Source organism: Acanthochromis polyacanthus, chromosome 9, assembly GCF_021347895.1.
Source record: "Acanthochromis polyacanthus isolate Apoly-LR-REF ecotype Palm Island chromosome 9, KAUST_Apoly_ChrSc, whole genome shotgun sequence".
Taxonomy (NCBI): domain Eukaryota; kingdom Metazoa; phylum Chordata; class Actinopteri; family Pomacentridae; genus Acanthochromis; species Acanthochromis polyacanthus.
In genome coordinates this window covers 37,653,805-37,676,253 of record NC_067121.1, presented here as the reverse complement: position 1 = coordinate 37,676,253, position 22,449 = coordinate 37,653,805, and the positions used below count along the sequence as shown (strand labels likewise).

Genomic DNA, 22,449 nt, shown 5'->3' with positions numbered 1-22,449 from the left:
TGCAAAACTGCACCTCCCCTCAGTTGACTTGCAAAAAAGCCACGCTTACAGCACGTAAAGTAGGAAAAATGTTCCAGGTTTGCAGTTTAACGCCCCCTTGGAATGTAATTGGCAAAACAAATTGGAGGAGCTGCAGCCATTAGTTGCAATTAATTGATTAACAGAAAATGAATTTGTTGCAGGTTTCTCTGTTGTACGCCTTCTTATGCTTGGTTTAATACAATGAGTTGACTTGAAGAGTTTGTTGTAACTGGTAATACATATTGGGAGCAGTGTTTAGTTTTCTTTTGTATTTGTTCATTTAATGAAAGAGGAACGTGTTCTCTTGTGCATCCTGTGAGGATACATTCATAGTTTGCTTTTTGGTTTTCATCATTTTACTCCATAAAGGAAACGGCAACTGTTAAAAACATAAAGCTAAACCAGAACTCGCCTCAATAGTGGAAGGCGTGTACAACCTTTAAATTGTTCTGAATGTGTTGCATAGAGTTAGCCTAGCCCTGCTAGACCCATGTTTTGAAGGCACAAGGGTCTAGGGACGCTCGACAGGGAGGGAGGCGGGCTAAAAGGTTGTCTATCAAATCCCTCTGCAGCAATTGGGTAGGTATACAACCAATCAGCGTAACGAATAGACTCCAAGAGCGCCGGAAATCAGAGGATGCGGGAGTTCGGTGAAGCCTTATTTATACAGTCAATGGGTGAAGCTCAAGTATATTACAGACATGTTAACAGAAAGATTATTCAGAGTCGGTGCTAATGGAGCTCAACGACTGTTGTCGTTTTTGTTGTCGACCCTGGCAGAGAATTAAATTTGTTGCCGTGGGTTGTCTAGCGTGGCTAGGCTAGTTGTTTCCGGTTGTTTCTGTCAGAATCGTCGCGCCTCTGTCGTCACTTCGTTACGCCCGCCTTCTGACTCTACACTTCATGGTGATTGGTCCGGCCAGTTTTAGGAGAATCCAGCCTCGAGCCTTATGGAGGGTAACTAGACCCACCCTGGCAGAGAATTAAATTCGTTGCCGTGGGTTGTCTAGTGCGGCTAGGCTAGCATAGAGTGTGTCTTTACCATGAATTCTAATGACATAAATAATGAAGTTTTAAATCCCTGTGGGCCGTAGTGAAATATAAAACAGTTTTGACAGGACATCGTGAGAAAACTATTTCAAAATGTTTTCACAACTTTTGTTTGCTTTGTTTCATAATTTCAAGTGTAAAGAATTGCACTCTGCTTGTTTTTTTTGGTACTACAGCCTTTCACTTCCACTGTTTTGCTTTGAAAAACGTCGGTCACACAAAACAAGACCTCTAACATGGACTAGGGCTGTGGAATATTGTACTTTGCCTTTTGTCTGATGCTTTGTGCACCAAGTAGTTGAACGATATGCTTAGAAAATAATCTGTAGATTGGATTCTAGTGTAAATAAACATTTTTCCAGCCCTAAAAATTAGTAGTTGATGAAGTGATATTGTGTTTAACTTTCAGCTTAGGATTTTTTTTTATTTTTCTTAATCTTTTTGTCCGGTTTCAGAGCTTTTAGTCTGGACGACCCTTTTGCTCAAGCTGTGCACTTCCTTCAGTATGTTCTACCAATTACATGCTTTAGTTTGCATGCACTGTAATTTGCTGAAGGACACGGTTCACATTCTGATCTATCAGTCCAACTAAACGTGTTTGGGGGGGGGGGTATGAAATCCAGGCGAAGACAAAGCTCTTCTGGGGAATCTCAAATTAGAAAGTAAAATAGCTTTGTAGATCTCCTAATTATTGTCTGTGGGGTTTTCCTGGTGTAAGGAGTCACTAAATGCTCGGCCCCACCCATTTTCCTGTTACCTGTAGAGCAGAGTTTGTGCAGCATTGAACGCTAACTGATTATTAGCAGCGTGTGTTTTTATTGGAGGATAGATTGTGCACATGTTAGTTAATGAATTTGATCAGAAAGTGAATTATTTGGGATTTAAGTGCTTGTGGTTGAACTGTGAAAAACACACTGTCATTTTTTTTGTCAACTTGTGGCCCTGTAAAAGCAAGAAAACCCAAGATGGGATAAATCAGAGAGGGCAGGAATGGAAGGAAAGAGGGACACAGAGAGGGAGAGAGAGAGGGCCTAATGTAAACATAATGATTGTGAAAGCTGGGTGAGGTATTTCTAAAGCAAATACAGAGGAAGAGGGAGCAGAGAGGATCGAGAGGAGGGCACGAGAAAAGAAGAACAGGACAATTTGGATTGAAAGGGAATCTGTAAACTTGTCAGGGGAAGGTTTGAGAAGTGTAGAGAAGCACAGCAGACTGAAATGATAGTTTTCAAGTCGTGCAGATTATGATGTTAATTCAGCAGGTACGATGTTTAAACTGCAGTCGGTTTTGTGCGTTGTGTAGCATCGTCATTGTTTTAGCTTTGTGAACACGCTTTGGCCATTCATTAGTTGGGTTTCCATTACAGATTTTCGCAAAATAAAAGCGATATTTCTAAAATTTTGACAAAGTATATTTGCGCTTTGAACGTGTTTTCATTGAAGGTTGTTCTGGGCAGAAGCATCGTAACTCTCGTAAAATATCATCCCGCGAGATTTCACTGCAGGAAGATGGACGCCCAAAACCTGTTTCTATCTCCTTCTAACACTCTGCATTCCTTTGCTGTTTGCTGTCCAGTATGGCAGTGATGTTTTTCTCAAGAATAACTGCAAGAAAAGTCTCAGTCTCCTCTTCTGTCCACACGTACTGCGTCATGTTTACTCTGAGACAGCTGGTCATGTGACCAGGTACGTCACATCTGGTGACATATAATTGCGGTAAAAGTGTTTCCATTGCGCTTTGGGGATATTTTTCAATCTCGAAACGTCTGAAAAACCACCTCATGAGAGCGTAAAAACTTTTTGGCGATATTTTAGTCCTTTTTCGAAATTCAGGTGTTTCCATTACCAGTTTTTTATTGCACTATTCACATTTTGCGCATATCTAAGGGTAATGGAAACGCAGCTAGTCTCTATGGAAAAGACAGCAATGTTCAACTTCTGGAACTTTAACTGAACGCTAGTTAAAGCAGTTTTTACCTGCAGTGATGGGACAATTAGTGTGGTCTACTTTTGACACATCGCAGCTGGAAAATCACAGGAATAACAATAAACTGACTGTTGGCTGCTTTAGTTCAGGGGCCTGATATCGTTCATGTTGGTTCACCGTCACCCTGATTAAGGGACACTAGATTAGAACAGAGCTATTGTTAATTTTATTAGCAACACTTCATCAGAACGTCTGTCAGTTACTGTTACGACCCTTTGGCGTGTCACTCGCCTTCAGAATTACACCAAGACGAAGTGCTCCTTGGCATTACGTGGTGGTAGAAAATCCTGGGATGCTCGTTGACGCGGTGTTTGCTAACAGGAAAATTCACTGATAATGCTACTGGAAGTTTTGCATCTGATCTTAGATCTGAAATTGCATTTAATAAACTTATTTCTAACATTCAAGCAACATACATTCAAGTTCAAGACAGATAAGATGGTCAAAGCACATTGCAGCTCAGTGGGAGAGTTTGCACAGTTTGGCTGGAGTTCATTTCATCAGGGTGACCCATGAACTGCGAAGTGATGATACCACAAATGTCATATCTCTCCAATCGTGGCTCAGTTGGTCTATATCTGCCTCCAACTAAATCATATCATTGCCTATGCACCAGTTGTAGAAATTGTGTAATGCAGAAAATGAGAGACATGTTCTGTATCTCTGGTGAACTCCAGCTGCAACACACAAGACTCTCCAGCAGTTTCTAACAATTTAGCGATCAAAATAGAAACTATTTAGCTTGATGATGAGTTGTATTCATTACACAAGGTGAAGGCTGGGTCCTGAGTGGCTTGCATGCTGACTTGGAGAAGGTTTAGTGGTTTTACGAGGTTCCAAGCTTCTTCTACTGACAACTGTTCAGCCTTCAGTGCTTCTATTGTGTGCATTTATCTTCTCTGGTATGACACAGCAAAGAAAGAAATAAATGTATAGAATTATTTACTCTAAGACAGATCAGTCTCTTGGTACGAACTCATAGAGGCAGTTTGGTGACATTTCTGGGATCATTGTGTCACACTTTATGTTACCCGTTGTGTTGTCCTGCGGGTCAAAACTGACCCGTTTTAAAGTTTGAAAATATGGGAAAAAAAGTAAAACTTCTGATGTTCGCATTTTCAACATTTTTGGGAAATCTTTGAACATTTTTTGGTGGAAAAAAGAAATGTTAAAATGTTTAAGAACATTCACATAAAAATCAACCAAAATCCAGCGAATTTTGGTTGATTTTTATGTGAATGTTCTTAAAGAAAATATCAGAAGTTTTACTGATGTATCTGTAATCGCTTTAGATATTTTTAGGATTTTTGGGTGGAAGATTTTTACTCATTTTTTTGAAAATATTTACAAGAATTTTCTTGCCAAAATTGTTTTTTTTTTTTTTTTTTTAAAAAATGAAACATTTGAGGGGAAACTTTTAAGGAATTATTGGAATTTTCTTCCTGAAGATTTTGCAAATTTTCAGACATTTGGGGATTTTTTTGCTGAATTTTTGGATTTTTTTGTTGCCCATAAATGAGGACAAATAGGAGGGTTAATAATACAAGTTTTCACACCATTTGATAGTCTGATTGATCAATCATTAATTGTTTGCTTGCACCCTATAAACTGTACCAGAGGGTGGGGCTGAAGGATTTGGAGAAAATGCCTAATTGAGGTTTATTTTTCTTAGAAACTGTGGCTTGATTTGCTTCTTTAGTCAACCTTCAGGGCTTCATTCAGTTTTTATTGTGTAAGAAAGCAACATGATCAAAAGTCACACACAGAGAATGGTAGGAATTTGTAAAACCACTGACAGGACGGTTTAATCCCAGTGTCAGATGTGCTAATGACGTATTTACTCAATTGCAGCTTTGTGCTTTCCATTTGAGTCGATTAATTTTCCAGCCTGACTAGAGGGCGCTCGGATGAAGCGACAGGTTTCATACCAGCCCAAACTAATCGCACCAGAGTTTGTTGTCGCTGAACCACACCGGTTATGTATGAAAGCACTGCAAGTCACCTTGGGGGACAGAACATTGTCGTCACCGCCTGTTCTCTCCCAGCTTAGTGTATACCTGCAGGGTGCGTACTCTGCGTTCATGTAACAATAAATCTGCTCCACATGAGTTGGCTGACTTATTTTACAGTATATTGTGATTGCTGGCAAGTAGCCACGGCATAAACAGGATGATCCTCTCCGCTGTGAAAAAATAACGCACTCTTCACCAAACCCCAACGGCAATATTACCATTTTTAAAGAACAATTTTTGTCAGTCAGGATTACCAAAATGAATTAATATGGATTTGTCAGTGGGTTTGAAATGACGTGTCATGCGTCAGGCGGCGATATGTAAATGTGCTGTGGTAATGGGTGCTTTTTTAGAGGCACACAGTGGGAACCTAACCGACTGTGATGACACTAAAGCTGCTTGTTCTTATGATATATCAGCAGTATTCTGATGATTTGGTCACACCTACTGAAAAAGATGTACAGTTATCTTATCCTATGGCTCTTTCCCAGCCCTTTTTCTTTCTTTTTTTTTTGTCTATCGCATGCTTCCATTGTCCCCTCCGCCAGTTTTCTAACCTGCCAAAGTGTCGGCATTTCATCTAATTATCTATCAGAACACAACCAGTCAATCTGTCTGTCCGTCTGTCCGTGCTGGCCGTCGTTCCCACAACGGAACACCTCGCCAGACTCCCCTCCGCCGCGCTCCCACCACCCGGTGCTCGCCGGCGATTGGGTGACTTTCAGCACTGTTGCTTATGTGTCGGCGCGCCTGAAAGCGTTTTGGTGGGTTGAATCACGGGGACTGAGCGACGAGGGACTCCTGGTTGGTGGACGGATGCCAGCGGAACAGATGGGCGGAGACAGAGCGCTGCCAGGAGAGACTAATTATCAGGATTTCGTTTCCAAAACAAACATATTGCAATCAAATCACACGCTGCAATCATTGCTGCATTGTTCCGTGTGTGAGTGTGTGTGCGCGCTGTATTAGTGACAACGACTTGGATCAATTAAATTGTGGTGGGAGAGATTGGATTAGTTCCCGAGGCGTTATTCAGGAGCTGTTGTGGCCCGTTTTTCTTCGGCGCTCGGCTTTTGTTCGCGATCACGTAATCATAACTGTCGTAGTGAAGTGCTAATTACTGCGGCTAGATTGAAATAACTTTGTCACATCTGAAATTTGTAAACTTGTGTCTGTTTTGACCCCGTTTCCTTCTGCTCCGGTAAAGTATCTGCGACTTCAAACAAAACTTTTCTGCTTTTCTGTGATTTTTTTTTTTTTACCGCAGTGTGAAATGTCAGATGTAGAGTTTCACAATGAGCCCCACGCTAGAACATTTTGTCGTCTTATCTAAAATCTCTCTCGCTTTTTCTCATGACGCTGGCCTGTAGCAGACTCTTAACTGCTTTGGCTTGTCACAAATTGCTCGTCTTAATTTAATGAAGGTTCATTAGTAGATGCATGTTGTGATATTTTAGCGTTTTAATGATCCGTGCCAATTTGTTTATGGACAAGCTTCAGTGACAGAAGTGTTACCAGGCTGTCACAGCTTTAAGTTCTGCCGTCATAAATTAGCAAGTAGAAACCTAATGAATGTAAAGGGCTCAATAGTTGTCATATTGGGCTGCACATTGAGCTTCATAGTTCGTACGGCAAATGTTTTCCACTTGTGTTAAAAGGCGCACTATGCTCATGAGTCATTCCACTAGTCTGGAACATTTGTAAATTTTGGTTGAGAAAATTGGTACATGCAATAGTGGCAGAGGCATCAATTGTGGAGATGAACCTACAGAGAATTATAGTCCAAGTCTGCCACTCCCCTCAGCTTTACAGAGCTTTATGGAGAGTTTTTTCAGTGTCTGGCTGTTCACCGTTACTGGTCCGACTTTGGATCACTATCACTGCTTTCTATTACTCCCAGGTGCAGATTTCAGATTATTTTATTGTCATTGAGGCAAATTACATCAGAAATGCACTGCAGAACAAACTGACGATGCAGGGTCAGCGATTAAGAAACATACAATTAAATGAAAAACACCTGACATTTAGCTTATTTTATGTGTGTTAATCAGGCATCGACAGATCCGCTACTTGCCATCAGAGCACCTATATTGCACCTTGACACTGATTCTCCTCTCCTCTACTGGTGGAAAGCACTCTATTCTCCCTGAAGATATTCCCTCGTTCTGTGTTTCGATGATGGCGGTGGAGGACGCTGCTGCCCTACAATCCCCCCCGTAGGGTTCAACTGGGACGAGATCTGGTGACTGTGAAGGCCATAACATATGATTCACATCGTTTTCATCCTCATCAAACCTCTAAAGGGACAAGCAGACCTGAACTATGCCAGCAAAATGTCAACGGCTGGATCCCATCGCTACAGGGGTCGAGGGTTGGGGGTTTTTCCTTTAATTTGTCGTCCGTCTGTACGTACACGTGTATAGATCATTTATTCTGGATTGCCGGTCGCCGTCGACTTACGATACTAAAATTGCTCCCGCCTGACATCTCATCAGGTGCGCATGAATGAACTTGGGCTTGTTTTCAATTTATAAGCATCATGAGTAACGTCTGCCTCCCCTCTCTCAGCCCCACATGCCTCAAAGTCCTTCCCCTCCCCCTCTTTAAGTGTGCTCGTAAAATGATCATGCTTACTGTCGTGCGTTGTCATGAACCAAGACAAACCCTGGGCCTAGTCGTGGACCAAGAACGCATGTACAGGACAGATACCGCAATGTAAAGAGGCTCTAAACGCATATCTGTCCATGAAGAATCATTCAGGTTTTGTTATTTCATTGGCTCTAGTTTAAAGAAAAAGAAAAACAACCCCGCCTGTCTTCACTGGAAGTATAACGGGGACATATTTACCACACAGACAGCACTGCATATGCTCTAAAATGACTACCAGACAGCTGTTCCAAGAAATGCAACACAAAAGAAACAGCCTTCACACACACAGTCGAGATTTACAGTGAGGGTGGATACATTTAGCCCAATAAAACTGGGTTTATATTGTTGTCAGGGTGACAGAGATAAGACAGATAAACAACCGCTGAGCTGAACCGCCACAGCTGTGAATCTCCTTCCTCTGCACACGAAGTCACTCACAAGTCTGCACCGTCCGTGTCGTACGCTGCACACTTTTAAGCTGATTTATGTCCCCCCCCCACCCCCGATGAAGTTCAGAGTCGGCTGAAATTCATTCAGTCCGGTCCAGCACAATAGTTTCACACGTGAACCAAAACCACGAGCAATAGAGCAGCGTCTTTTTGATGCACCTGCGTAAAGAACCCGAGAAGACGCCCGATATGAGTTTTATCTGAAGAGGAAGTTGAACCCAGGGCTGCAAACGAGCTCACGGGGTTGCTGACTGCACTACCTTTATTACGCTACATGCATTTGTAGATTTAGCCGTCGGTATGCTACGTTCTCCTTAGGTTATTTATCTTTTATGTCTTTTCCCTGTAAGAAAATTACAGCAGTGAAGTCGTTTCTTTTTTCCGTCGTTCTTCCCTCTTCATCGAACACCTTCAGATTGAATACCAAGTAAATTAAATTACTTTTTCTAAATTTTTTAAAAGCCGGAATGAATCCCCGTCAATTTAGTTAAAGAGGAAACCACCCAACAGTCAGCTCTGTGGGAGAAAAATCTCACTCCTCCCGCTGCATCTCTCTCCCCCTTTATCTCGCTCTCCATCTCGCATTCGCTGCACATTTCATTTCTCAACCTCTCCCCGTTTCTCTTCCTCACTCTGCTCCCCTTTTTTCCTTGATACACTGTATTCCTCTCTTTTCCTTTGTCCTTGTCTGTCATCCTAATAGTCTCTCTCCCCCCTTTTCTCCCCCTTCCTCCGACCCTGACCCACTTAGCTGGCTGCTTGTTATTCAAACCTTTGCTTTACCCACACAAATACAGACACACACACACACACACACACACACACACACACACACACACACACACACACACACACACACACACACACACACACACAGAAATGAAGAGAGGGAGCAGCAGAGATGAGAGAGTGAGATAGAGGCATGAGGGGAGGCAGAGAGAGAAAGAGGGTAATTTGGTTTGACTACAAACCTTGCCATCCTTTTTTATTTAGTTCTCTCACTGTAAGGTTGGAGATGCACGCTCAGTACTGATACCGATTTCCTTTGTCACACTATAAAACACGCAAAATGTGATTTCCCTGTGAACGACGACAACAATATCCCAAACGGCACCTTTGCACATAAAAGCCCACCCATGCTAATGACGGGGCTTTTTCAGGCTAAGGTGCTGCCTCAGCTGTGACCCACTGAACCCTGAATTATTTTGAAATGCAAAGTAATGTGAGGTTTAACTAGGCCTGTCCGAAGCAGTCCCATCTGCTTACTGTGATGATAAGAAAGCTTCAATGTAAATCTTACAAATATCCCTGTGATGGAATCTATGAGAAGAGTTTTATTTTTAATGGTAAAGCATGTTTAATTTTGAAGAGGTTGTTTGGTACAAATGACATCCAAAGGGCGATTTCATCTGTAATCAGGGGCCTTCTGATCAACCATCTGTTTTTTTTTTCTTTAAATCATATACTATAGATATGTAAAATATCTGTAAAACTGTAGATTGATACCTCAGGTACTTTCTATATTTTTTATAATACTTTTTTGCTAATTTTTTTCCTCATTTTTTGCCAAAAAAATAAGCAAAAATAATATGTATATGTAAAAAAATAAAATAAAACGGATGTTACATTTCTGCAACAATGGATTTTACAGGTTCAAAAACATTTTATTCAAGAAAAAAAAATATTTATTCGTTTGAAATTGAGGTTCCGTTTGACCAGCAATATAAGGTAAATATAAGAGATAATATTTCAGCTATTTCTCATCTTGACATTAATTAAAAATCTGCAGTTATGGGTGAGTTGAAATGTTGAAAAAAAATTGAAGCCATCATCAAAAGTTCCATCTTTGAGCACACATTAGCAGAAGATCGATCATGCAGAAGTTAACTGGTGATATTTCCTTAATCCTAAATAGTTGCATGTCATAATAGAACAACATAAAAAAGATAAAATACTTTCTAATTTAATATATATATCAGAAAATATTTGGTACATCAAGCTAAAATATCACAAGTATCTTTATAAATATTCCAAATATTTTATGTTATAAAAATTTTTGGCCTATCAGAGATGGTTGAAAATAAATTGTTCTGAAAATGTGATGATTTTACATGACATGATTCATAGAAAACACGTGAGCATCGTACCAGAGCCTGGCCATTGCACTCTCTGTTGCACTGCACATTTTTTATTTGTAGGAGAAAGGCCATTAGCTAACATGCTAACTGACTGTTTCAAGCTCCCCTAGAACATAAATCTTATATTTGACAGGATTATGATTGTTTTTTCTTGTTGTGTGTATTATGCCTATGGCTGTTCAGTGCAGCAGTGTTAAAGCTCAATATTAAAAACTGGGCGGAAAATGGATTACAATAAATCTGTAATGCCAGAACTTAGATGGAAATGCATACAGTATTTTGTGCGGTTCTAAAAATGCAAACAATACTGTTGTATTAGAAGCCCAATAGATCAAATTTCCACTTTAAAATGTCTAAAAACAACTCGATTAATATTATATATTTTATTTACATGTGAACTTAGATTATTCCGGATGTTGTATATTTCATTTTAGTAGTGTCAGTGACATCATATCCCCCTTTACCATCTGTAGGTGGGTTAAACACGGTAAACACAAGGAAGAAAAGTTAGCGAACAAGCTAGCTAGCTGTTTATTTGTTTCATTGTATTGTTTGTATTTGTCCATCATGATGGATCACAGGTAGTTTTGTTTGATAGTTGTGACCATAACAGTTGACTCATCTAATTGTGAGTTGCAGAATAACATTCGCTAACGTTACTTTTGGACTATTTAGTTTTAAAGAAATGACAAACCATGAATATACGTGACTAAATGCATGTAAATAAAAAAGATTTCTGAGTCGTGTCAGATAGACTTCCACACTCCTTATAATGTTGTCAAAATGTCTTTTTTTCATTGTTTTGATTAATAGATGCCTAGCAGCAGACATTGCATACAGTCTGTTTAAAATAGAACTGAATAGTTTATCCTGTTTTGATGACGGTGATGGATAGCTTATAATACATACAACGCTGTAAATTTTCACTGTCCGTGTTATTTTAGAGAGTAATTAAGAACACCTTTAGGATGGCCACATACAACCTTGGATTTACTTCTTGAACCATTCGCGACATCGCAAACCAACTATGACTCGGCTAGCTTTGTCTTCTGTCACGTGTTCACATCGTTAACCTTGTGTCATTTAACACTGTACAAGCAATTATACTCACTGAAGTAAGAAATAAAACAAATAGTCGTCCTCTTCATTGCCCTCAACGTGTCAGAACTGAGAACGTTTAGGACAGCTTTGGTTGAATCTGCATCTTTTTCAACACAGCTGTTCTACGGAGCGACCAGAGATGAATTAAAGCCAGTGACAGCCTCTGAGATCTCAGTCTGTCTGTCCTTCTGAGTTAATGAAGAGCATAATAGGTTCCACTCTGCCTCTCAGACTGAGCGCCCGCTGAAAAGAAATCATCGCTGTTTCTCCCCTCTGTCCCCATTCTTTCTCATCTCTGCTCTTCTGCCGGTACTTACTGCAGGTTGAGAGCTGTTCTTTGGACAGCAGGAACACATTATCTACTTAGCGTACCGTCTACAAATAACTGTGTTTGGACCCCGATTCATTTGGTAAAAGTAGCTCTTAAAACTGCCGGTAGTTTTTTTTTTTTTTAAAGTTGTGTTTGAGATTCGGTTTTTGTGATTTGCAAAAACTCACAGAATCGGACTCGATCCACAGCCTGCAGCGTCTGGGCATCAGGCTGAGGTTAGACCATAGATCCAAGCAGATTAAGGTGGCTTAGATAAGGAAAGGTAGGTGCTCACGGTGGCAAGTGTGAGGGATGTTAGATAGCAGCAACATACTTAACCCGCCTGTTGTCTTCATTTACGGGCACCAAAACATATTTAAAACATGTTTCCTTGTATGAAAAAAATCCAAAAATTCTGCAAAAAAATTCCCCAAATTTCTGAAAATTTGCAAAACCCTCAGGAAGAAAATTAAAATAATTCCTTTTTATTTTTTTTTAAAAAATCCCAGAAATTTGGCAGCAAAATTCTTGTCAATATTTTTAAAAAATGAGTAGAAATCTTCCAGAAAAAATCCTAAAAATATTTGAAGTGATTACATATATATATATATATATATATCAGTGAAACTTATAATATTTTCTTTAAGAATGTTTGCAGAAAAAGAAATAATAAATAAATAAATAATAATAAATAAAAATAAATAAATAATTTTTAAAAAATAAGAAAATCTTCCAGAAAAAATCCTAAAAATATTTGAAGTATTATATATATATATATATATACATATATATATATATATATATATATATATATATATATATATATATGTCAGTGAAACTTATATTTTCTTTAAGAATGTTCGCAGAAAAAGAAATAATAATAAATAAATAATAATAAATAAAAATAAAATAATTTTTAAAAAATTTGAAAATCTTCCAGAAAAAATCCTAAAAATATTTGAAGTGATTACATATACATATATATATATATATATATATATATATATATATATATATATATATATATATATATATATATATATATATATCAGTGAAACTTTTATTTTATTTAAGAACATTCGCAGAAAAAGAAATAAATAATACAAATAAAATAAATATTTTTTAAAAAATGAGTAAAAATTTTCAAAAAAAATCCTAAAAATATTTGAAGTGATTACATACACACACACACACACACACACACATATATATATATATATATATATATATATATATATATATATATATACACATCAGTGAAACTTATATTTTCTTTAAGATCATTCACAGAAAAAGAAATATTAAGAAACATTTTTATCGTTTCTTTTTTCCACAAAAAAATGTCCAAAGTGATTTATTTACCATGTGATTTATTTACCACGGCTCAAGTTCACGTCTGTTTGTTGAAAATGCAAATATAGTCCATGTAGGAACACACGACAACGAAGAGAGGCAAATCCTCCAATCTGAGAAGCTTGAACCAATAATTGTTTGACATTTCTACTCAGAAACTACCTAAGTCTACTAATATTCTGTCAATCTATGAATTGAGTCTTTTCAGTCATGCTGCACCATCAAAAATATCCTTACATATTTCCTCTATGTTTGATGTGATAGAAAATTAACCATTTTTCTGCTAGTAAACTGCAGTGCTGTTTGATTATGTGTTGATTGGCTAATTGCTTGTTACTTTAGCTGGAATAACTGCTAATTGCTGAAAAAATGTCAGCCATAAATAGCATCAAACACCCGATCTGACTTAATGAAAATCTTGAAAGGTGTTGACAGAAATGGCGCAACTCTGACAAGCCATAAGGAGATGTTAGGGCTCCACAGTCGGCTGATAGTTGTCTAATTAGTCCTGGATATAAATGCGGTATAAGTGAAATCAATTAGACTCAAAACCTGGTCGCACTTTGTATGTTTTGACTTTTTTGTTTCTAGAAGTTACTGTGTTTTAATTTTACTTATATGTCTGTATGTCTTTCTAAAAGGCTTTATGATGTTACTCTAACCTTATTGTGCGTCTTGTATTTGTGTGTCTGTGTGAGACAAGTGGCGTATCGGGTTAATGATAAGGTAGATGGAAGAAGCTAATTTGTCAGCAGATCTGTTGCTCTCCCCTGATTTGTCGGAAAAAACCCGTTTCCCCACGGAGAGGAAGAATGAAATCTCACCTTGTCTGTTGCTATTGCTGCTTTTTTATTATTATATGAAACGGCTCCACGTAAAGCATTAAAAATTAACTGTTAATGCTCCAAGCCAACAAACCGCCCCTCACAACACTGCATTATTATTATTATTTTTTTCCTCTCTTGGCTTTCTGTTGACTCTGTAAACCTACACCTCATTTGCATGATACCCAACAGCTGGCAAATGGACAGGGAAGCTACACCTGTCTGTCCGTGTGTGTGTGTGTGTGTGTGTGTGTGTGTGTGTGTGTGTGTGCGCGTGTGCGCGTGTGCGTGTACACAAGACTTGCCTTGACCCACCTGTTCAAATGTTGTTCTTGCATTCGTGTTTGTCAGCCAAGACAATGATTATGTACCAAGGATACCATTAATTATTTGAATATGGTTTATGGATTCAAATGCGGATTTGTTTGGTCTTTCGTTTTCCCAGTGTGGGATGAAGGGTTTAGTGAGTAATACTAGCTCAAGGTAATACTGCTGTTTTCAGATTGAAGCAGTGCTTTATTTCAGTGCATAGCAGATAGTAGCTTTTAAAATTTAAACATATGCCATCTTTTCCTCGTTATTTTAAATGTCTTTTTAACCCTAGTTGCCAGATTAAATAAATCATTTGAAGACACTGATTTGGCTTTCTGAATGACAGGTTATTTACAGGTGAATAAAAACACAGCTACATGATAGATTCTTTCACAGCTAAAAGTCCTGGTACGACGTTAACAGTGAACTTTGGTGCAGTCTGTAGCACATAATGAAGCATTTCCCTTCAGATTCAGGATGGAGAACGGATCTGGAAAAACGACTTGAAGTCATTTTTCAAACACAGATAATACATATGCAGCAGTTCCAGCCTGTCAGATACGAGGACTTACTGCTTTTTCTTTGCCGTGTGTGGAAGTAAACTGAGCATCTTTGTGCTTCGGATGACTGGTTGAACAAAACAAGTTCACAGTTTTGTCAGACTTTTGCCTCGGGCTGTTTGGAATTCTCACATTTTTTACTTTCAGCCGTAAAATGCAACGGGAGTCATTACTGAATTTACATATTCACATCTTTTTGCTCAGTGCTGCAGGTCATAGTGAGGTTTTTATTTCCTTTCAATCAGACATGTTGTTCTTAATTGATTTTTTTTTTTGTTGTTGATCAATCAATAATTCTGTCAGGGTCTAAAAAGCACCGTTATGTCTTTCTCATGTGACTGTAAACTCAGCCACTGTTTCAGCATGACTTTAACGCTGTACAGTCTCAGTGGGACATGCGTTTCCTGCTTCACTCCGTCCACTATTGTTCCCCGTTAGAGACTCAGGAAATCACCTGGAGAGGAGGCGACAGTTTTGCCTGGAATCGGGTTATGATGAGCTCACTTTTGTTGTAGAAGTGCAAACACAGTAGCTTTTGTCACCATGGCAAAGCAATTGATTGTTCTCAAAGGATTGTGTGGAAAATTCCCAGTCTCATTCACTATTTTATCAAATGGACATATTGGTGCCACTAACATGCTGTTTTTTCTTCTCATTTATGTGAAAACAAACTTACGAGACGTAAAACACTGGAAATGATCTCTGGTTTACACTCAAGGACTATGCAAATGTTTTTCATGGCTGTACATAGTGTAACCGTGGACAAAACGTGGTCTTCTTCATTTTAAAAGCTGACAGCACTGCCTGCTTTTGGCATGTTTTGAGTGTTGATGTCCAGTGGTTACTGTTTACACCCAGTGGCATTAGAACTTTAGGACGAATAAAAGCTGAGGGCTCCAGGAGGAAGTGTAGCGCAGATAAGTGAAACAAAGAAGGAAGTAAAAGGCCACGCTGCATGCTAATAGATGAAATTGTGGACTAAAATATTAAAGATTGCAACAGTATGTGGTTTGTACTGTTGTTATTAAGATATCCTGTTATAACAAGAAGTTATGTAATGCTGTGCCGAGCTGATCTCCCAGTAACATGTAAACGCCCAGTCAGAAATCCAGCTTCAGTATCTGACAGTTTGAGCATGGGGTAAAAAGTATGTAGTTAGATTTTGGGTATATGTGGTATACCCCCACCATGTTGTGTAACAGAATGAGATAAATTGACTTTATTGCCCTAAAGGACATTTCTGTGTATATGTTGCTACATTGTGTTTTTCTTTTTTTTTTATCCTCTGCTTTTCATCCTCTGCTTTTCTCCTTGTGTGTTGCCTAACTGTTGTTTATATCTTCTGTGTACTGTAGGTACAATGTACATTCTTCATCTTTAATATTGGGGTGAACACATTTAAGATCTTAGCAAAAATCCACTTAAACAACAATGACTGCTGACATCTGTTTCTGTAAATACTGTAAAGCTAAATCTGGCTTCTGGACAGTTACTATAAAACAACCTGATGTCAGAGTGAGTGTGATGGACGTAGACAATAAGTCAATCAGTGTCTATTTATGACCCTCTTACTCTGGCTGCTACAGGATTTTCAGTGTCTGAAGAAGATGGCAGACAGATAGTGGACTGGCTGCTCGCCAGTAATCTGTTACCTCCATCTCCCCTTATTGTCTCCTCGCTGGCTGCTGTGCGTTTGCTGTGTTTGATTATAGTTTGTTGACATTGTTGTGCTTGCTCTTTGTTCTCTCCAGCTGGATGGGGACACCATGTTCCTGGGTATGCCAGAAGCAGGCCTTGACTTCGCTTCAACCAGCCAGGTTAGTGTTTATGAGGTTGTGTGTGTTCCTTTGTGTGCGCGAGACACGGAGTGTACCCTGTGAAGTTGTTTCTCTGACATTTCCTGGGTTCAGATTACATTGAACTATCTTCTGCATTACTTGTGAAAGTGTTTGAGCAGTAACCTTGGCTGTTCTGCATCTCATTCAGTAATGTGAAGACTAAGACTTTCATGCACCCCACAAGTGAAGCCAAAAAAGCTTGGAAATGTGCGCTGCCATCTTACGTTGGTGACAAAATTTGTAGCTGGAATCTGCACAATAGTGACTCCAGTGAGCGCCGACCAAGACTAACACCCTGTCTTGCACTTTTAAAGAAAGGGATTTGGATCTACACCAAGATTTAATGGCAAAGTAACAAGAGGCAAACAAACCATTACCTCTGTGATGGCAGTAAAAAGTCGTTGATATACAGCTAGCTAGGTGACTAACAGCTCATCATTTTTATCCTGATAATCATGAGCAAGTAGCCACAGCCATCCAAGATAGTCAAGATTGTGGCAGCTGAGTGGTTGAAAGCAGTGATGCCCAAATCAATCTAAGTCATTTAATATTTATTATCTGCCAATACTGAGTTTCAATCTGATACCATTGTCTAGATAATACACACTTGAGGTATTGTAGATCAGTGGTGTTCAAAGTAGTTTAAATAAATCCACTTGAAGACGTTTCACCTCTCATCCAAGAGGCTTCTGAAGCCTCTTGGATGAGAGGTGAAACGTCTTCAAGGAACTTTCTTAAAGTCCAGTGGATTTATTTAAACTACTTTGGATAACCATGACCTGGATGAACGAGAACCTACACATAGATCAGTGGTGGTGACACTCGTAGCTGGAATCTGCGCAATAGTGACTCCATTGAGCGCCAACCAAGGCGAATACCTGTCTTGCACTTTTCAAAAAAGTGATTTGGATCTGCACCAAGATTTAATGGGCAAAGTAACAAGAAGCAAACAAACTATTACCTCTATGATGGCAGTAAAAAGTCGCTGATATACAGCTAGCTAGGTGACTAACAGCTACCAATCATTTTATCCTGGCAATCATGAGCAAGTAGCCATAACCATCCAAGATAACTAAGATTATGTCAGCTAATACAATCAGTCGTTTAATATTAATATCTGCCAATACTAAGTTGAAATCTGATGCCATCTTCTGGATAATACACGCTTGAAGTATTTTAGATTTGTAATACCTACTTCCACCATTAGGTGGAGCCTCTTACTGTCTCTGACATTTCCTAGGTTCAGATTACATTGAACTGTGTTGTACATTTCTTGTGAAAGTGTTTCAACAGTAATGAAGACAAGCACGTCGGTGTGTGTTTAGTTAGTAAAGGGGCACCATGACAGAATCGTCTGTGATGCTTAATGACCTCTGGCCGGTGCACATGTTAAATTAAGTTGCCAGGGCAGTAGTTCAGCCCTTTAAACCACTTCTCCACCCCCCCGTTTGTACTACACTGACTGTGGTTGTGAATAGCAGCACACATTTCTATGCACGTTTAATTTTTGGCTCCACGGCTGCAAAGTGGGATGAAATGATGACATGCATTTACATATATGTGAGACTGTATTTCTGCCAACATAACCAGACATATGGCAGGTGTGCGATGCAGGACTTAATGTGATTATAAATTATGCGTGTAAAAAGTTTTCATTTTCTATTATTTTAGCAAGAAATCCCTCTACTTTTCCTCCTTGCGGGTATGGTTAAAGACATGTAAGAGACAGAACATGTAATATTCATGAATGCATGTGTTGTAATTTAGCTGCTGCAGAGGACAGACGAATTGAAACGCAGTGAGAGAAGGTGTATGCATTAATTACTGAAGAAAAAACCCACAAATGTTAAAAATTATCCTGAACATCTTGGGTTTTATTTTACTTGATAGTAGGGGCTGACGTTCATGTCAAGAGTCTCTCTCCAACAGCTGCAATGCCATTAATCCACGTATTCAGGTTAGTTTAATATGTCAATGCTATTGTTTTACATCAGATGCTTTTTCTGTTTTCTTTAAGATCATTTGATCGTGTGCTGCTGTGTCTTTGAGCTCACCTTTAGCCATTTCAGTCGTTTCAGTTATTTCCAGTTAGATCAAACAAACTTCCTCCCCATCCTTTTGTACAAATCAATATCACTTACTGCACCCAACCCGAGGCACCTAAAGCATTACAATGAATTTCTATCTCTGAGCGCTGTCTTTTCTTACACAAACAGGGAGCTATGAAAGTACTCCGTATTATTATTAACCACTCATGTATGTTCAAATACAATACTTTAAAAGGGGCTTCTTTTTGGCTGCTTGGAAGTCATTTCACTAAAAAAAAATAAAATAAACTCTCTCTATTGCTTATTTACCTTTAAAGCATTGAACAGATATTCACTTCACAGTGATATATGGCAAAGACAAGCATAGGATATAAATGAACCAGCAAAGTATTTTGGTTCGATAAATTGCTGAAACACTTCATCAAAATTCTCAGTAGATGCATTTCCTGCTGATTGACTAATCAGTTAATCATGTAGTTTTTTCAGCTCAGTGATGACTAGTAAACACTCCTCACATCAAACCTGCTTTTATCAAATTACTCGTGTGTTTCATTTGCCCGTACGTAATCAATTCATTGACCTAAATGTATACGTCACTAGCTATTGTTGTCATTCCATTTCTGAGAATGCCGCTTTCGTTGGGTTGGCGAACGTCACGATCACATTTGCATTTGAGATGAAGTGATTACACAACCACAGAAAAGCAAGCAGCAACTACTTTGATAACTGATTGATCTCTATTTCATCTGTAAATCAAAAATTGATGAGGCCGGTACAGGGGGTCCTGTGGGTTACGTGGAACAAGTTGGCGGAGCGGGAGCGGCACTACAAGACGAATCTATTTACATTCGCCGGTTGTACGCCACCTTGGATAGTGCTACATTCGCTAACTTTTTTGCCCTTCATTATGGCTCCCAAGCTTAAGTCAGACTGTTCTGATAGCAGTGCTTTGACGAAAAGGAAAAGGGAAGCCATGTGTGCTGTCTTCACTGCAATGTAAAAGCTGCGACGAGTTAAACTCGTGCTTGCAAAATGAATCTTGAGACAGATCACACTTGACTTTTGTCCTCTGGCTCTTGACACACATTGCAGAGTGAAAACTGCAACAAAGACAGAATAAAACAACATAAATGTATGTAAATAAATCTTTTTAACTGAACCACTAAGTCCAAACATGAAGTTAGTTACTTACGACATTTCCTCTGTGGCTTTTATGAAGTAGAGATCGAGATCCTTGCATCCAGAAAAACACGTACACGTGTAAAACTAAACGTCCAAAGAGTGAACAGTACATTTATAATTCTGCGTTAAGGGCAAGAGACCATGGAAGTGAAGTTAGATTTAATAAAACTCTCAGAACAGGGCGAAACACCGACGAACATCGGCATTTTTGGATCAAGTTGTAAAAACAGTCCAACGTATTCTGTTGTCGTCTTGTACGATGATTCATTCATGAAAGTCGTTAGTAATGTCATGAATTTTCCAAAGAACCGATCGATATCGTAATGCACATAACGGCTTTGTTTGCATTTTTGCTGGAGTTCCAACTGAAGGTGAAAATCGACTTGCATCAATCTGTAGGAACAGAAGTCTGACATAAGTTGAGGATCTCTCTATATGAGGTAGGCCCTGTTTGTAAAATGTACAGATTTGCTTGAATCTTGAAGGTTTTGCCTGTTGGTTACCCAATAAAAGCTATTTGAAGAAGTCAACAATGTGAAGTTGCAATGGGAATTTCTTGACATTTTGTGGACTGACTGGTTAATTTTACATAATCCACAGGTTTATAGATCATCAGAATAATCATCACTTGCTTTCCTAGCTCACATTTCAGTTTCATGGAAAATGCATAGTAATGGCCTGGTCATGGAGGATGGATGGAAATTTCCACTCGAGAACATTGCCCTCAATGCATACAGTGAGCTCTAGGTTCAAGAGTAGTTGACGGTGTATGAACAGCTGTCCTGTTATGTCACCTCAGTGCGATGACCAACATAGTAAAGATCAGCTGTTATTACGTTACTTGGCAACAGCCCTGGAGCCGCACTATGCAGCAAACAGTGTTTTTATATGGCCATGGGTGTAACTGCATTCGGAATGTAGTTTCCAGGGGCCCAGGAAGGCCTCCAGAGAGTAAGATATGTGTTTGTTAGCACAGAGTTACCTCACCACCAAGCTAAGCCCACATTAATAAGACGCACTACGATACATTATTCATAGAGTACAATATAGAGAATATTGTGTGGTAAAGAAATGTATGATTTGATGTTTTATTCATAGTGTTGTGCCCTAAGAAGATGGGGAGTGGTGTGTGGAATTAGAATTTATGGCTTTATTATTGAAGCACCGTGGCTTCCATAAAGTCAGAGGTTGTTGTGATGAATGCGACCAATTTCAGTCCAGTCTGACCCTCGTCTTTGTCATTTTTTGAATTGTTAACAGAATAACAGTGATGTTACCATGTTTAAATAAATAAATGTAAAGAGGGACGCTGCTTGCAAAATATGAGAGGCAACCAGTACTTAGAAAGGCAGAAAGGTTGAGTAGAACAGCACCTGTACAGGTTTGAAAGACTGTGAGACTCTCAATTAAAAACAATGAAATGCTATAAAATACTATCTTTACCATCGTGTTGTCCTGTGGGTCAAAATTGACCTGTTTCAAAGTTTGAAAATGTGGAAAAAAATATCTATTTTCACAGTGAACCTTATGATGTCCACATTTTCAACATTTTCGGGAAATTTTTGAGCATTTTTTGGTGGAAAAAAGAAATGCTAAAAGTGTTTAAGAACATTCACATAAAACAACCAAAATCCAGCGAAATTTGCAGTATTTTAGAAATTCTACTCGTATACCGTATATGTAATCACTAGATATTTTTAGGATTTTTTGGGACGATTTTTACTGATTTTTTTTTTTTTTGAAAATATATACAAATTTGGGGAATTTTTAAGGAATTATTGCAAATTTTCAGAAATTTGGTAAAAAAAAAAAATTTCCTGAATTTTTGGGTTTTTTTCAGACACGGAAGCAATATTTTTTGGTGCCCGTATATTAAAACAACAGGAGGGTTAAATACACACTGACAAAGGCTAAGACTGTTTGATTCTTTAAAAGCAGCGATTCATGAGTTTGCTACTCTATAGTTTACAATTATGATTATTTTATTGACAGTCGGTTTTATATGAAACTTGATTCAAACATCCGACCTCAAAGCTCACTCTAAATGTTCAATTTAACAGTCCTAACTGGGATACAAACACTGAATATGAACATGAAACTCCTGACTTTGCCAGTTGATAGTTCCAATAAAATTTCATTCAAACAAAATGACCTTTTCCTCAAGAAACAGCCCTGAAGCAGCGGTGCTTTAAGCCAAATTCTGATGTCAATAATAATATGCTGATTTATAAAATTCACCACCATAACTTAGCCTGTTAGCATGCTAAACACGCAGCACAAATGAGGCTGTTGGGAATGCCATAATGTTATTAGATATAAGATGTGATCAGATGAGGTGTTACACTTTTAGCTGTAGAATGTCTGTATAGAACACAACAAAACAAGCTCCTACGTGTAAATCTTTATCGTTCTGTAATTGAGAACATCTATTTTGTTTGTTTACTCTGTAAAAGAAGCCCCAAAAAAGGGCAGAGAGCATCAGTTGTGGTTTTTATAGGGAATCGTTGTGATTTTATAGGGAATCACCAGCTGGACTATTTCTTGGCAGAGAGCAGTGATTTCCTGGAACCTCCCCTGGTTGCCAGGACAGATGCAGGCTTGCTGTTTCTCCCCGT

At 38.7% G+C, this 22,449-nt stretch overlaps 1 protein-coding gene across 1 annotated transcript in view; it reads left to right on the top strand.

Moving 5' to 3' along the window:
* Positions 1-22,449, top strand: part of tox (thymocyte selection-associated high mobility group box) — a 66,893-nt gene that overhangs the window by 5,431 nt on the left and 39,013 nt on the right. The window contains 1 exon segment of the mRNA XM_022213682.2: positions 16,518-16,583. Coding sequence (XP_022069374.2) covers positions 16,518-16,583 — 66 coding nt within the window.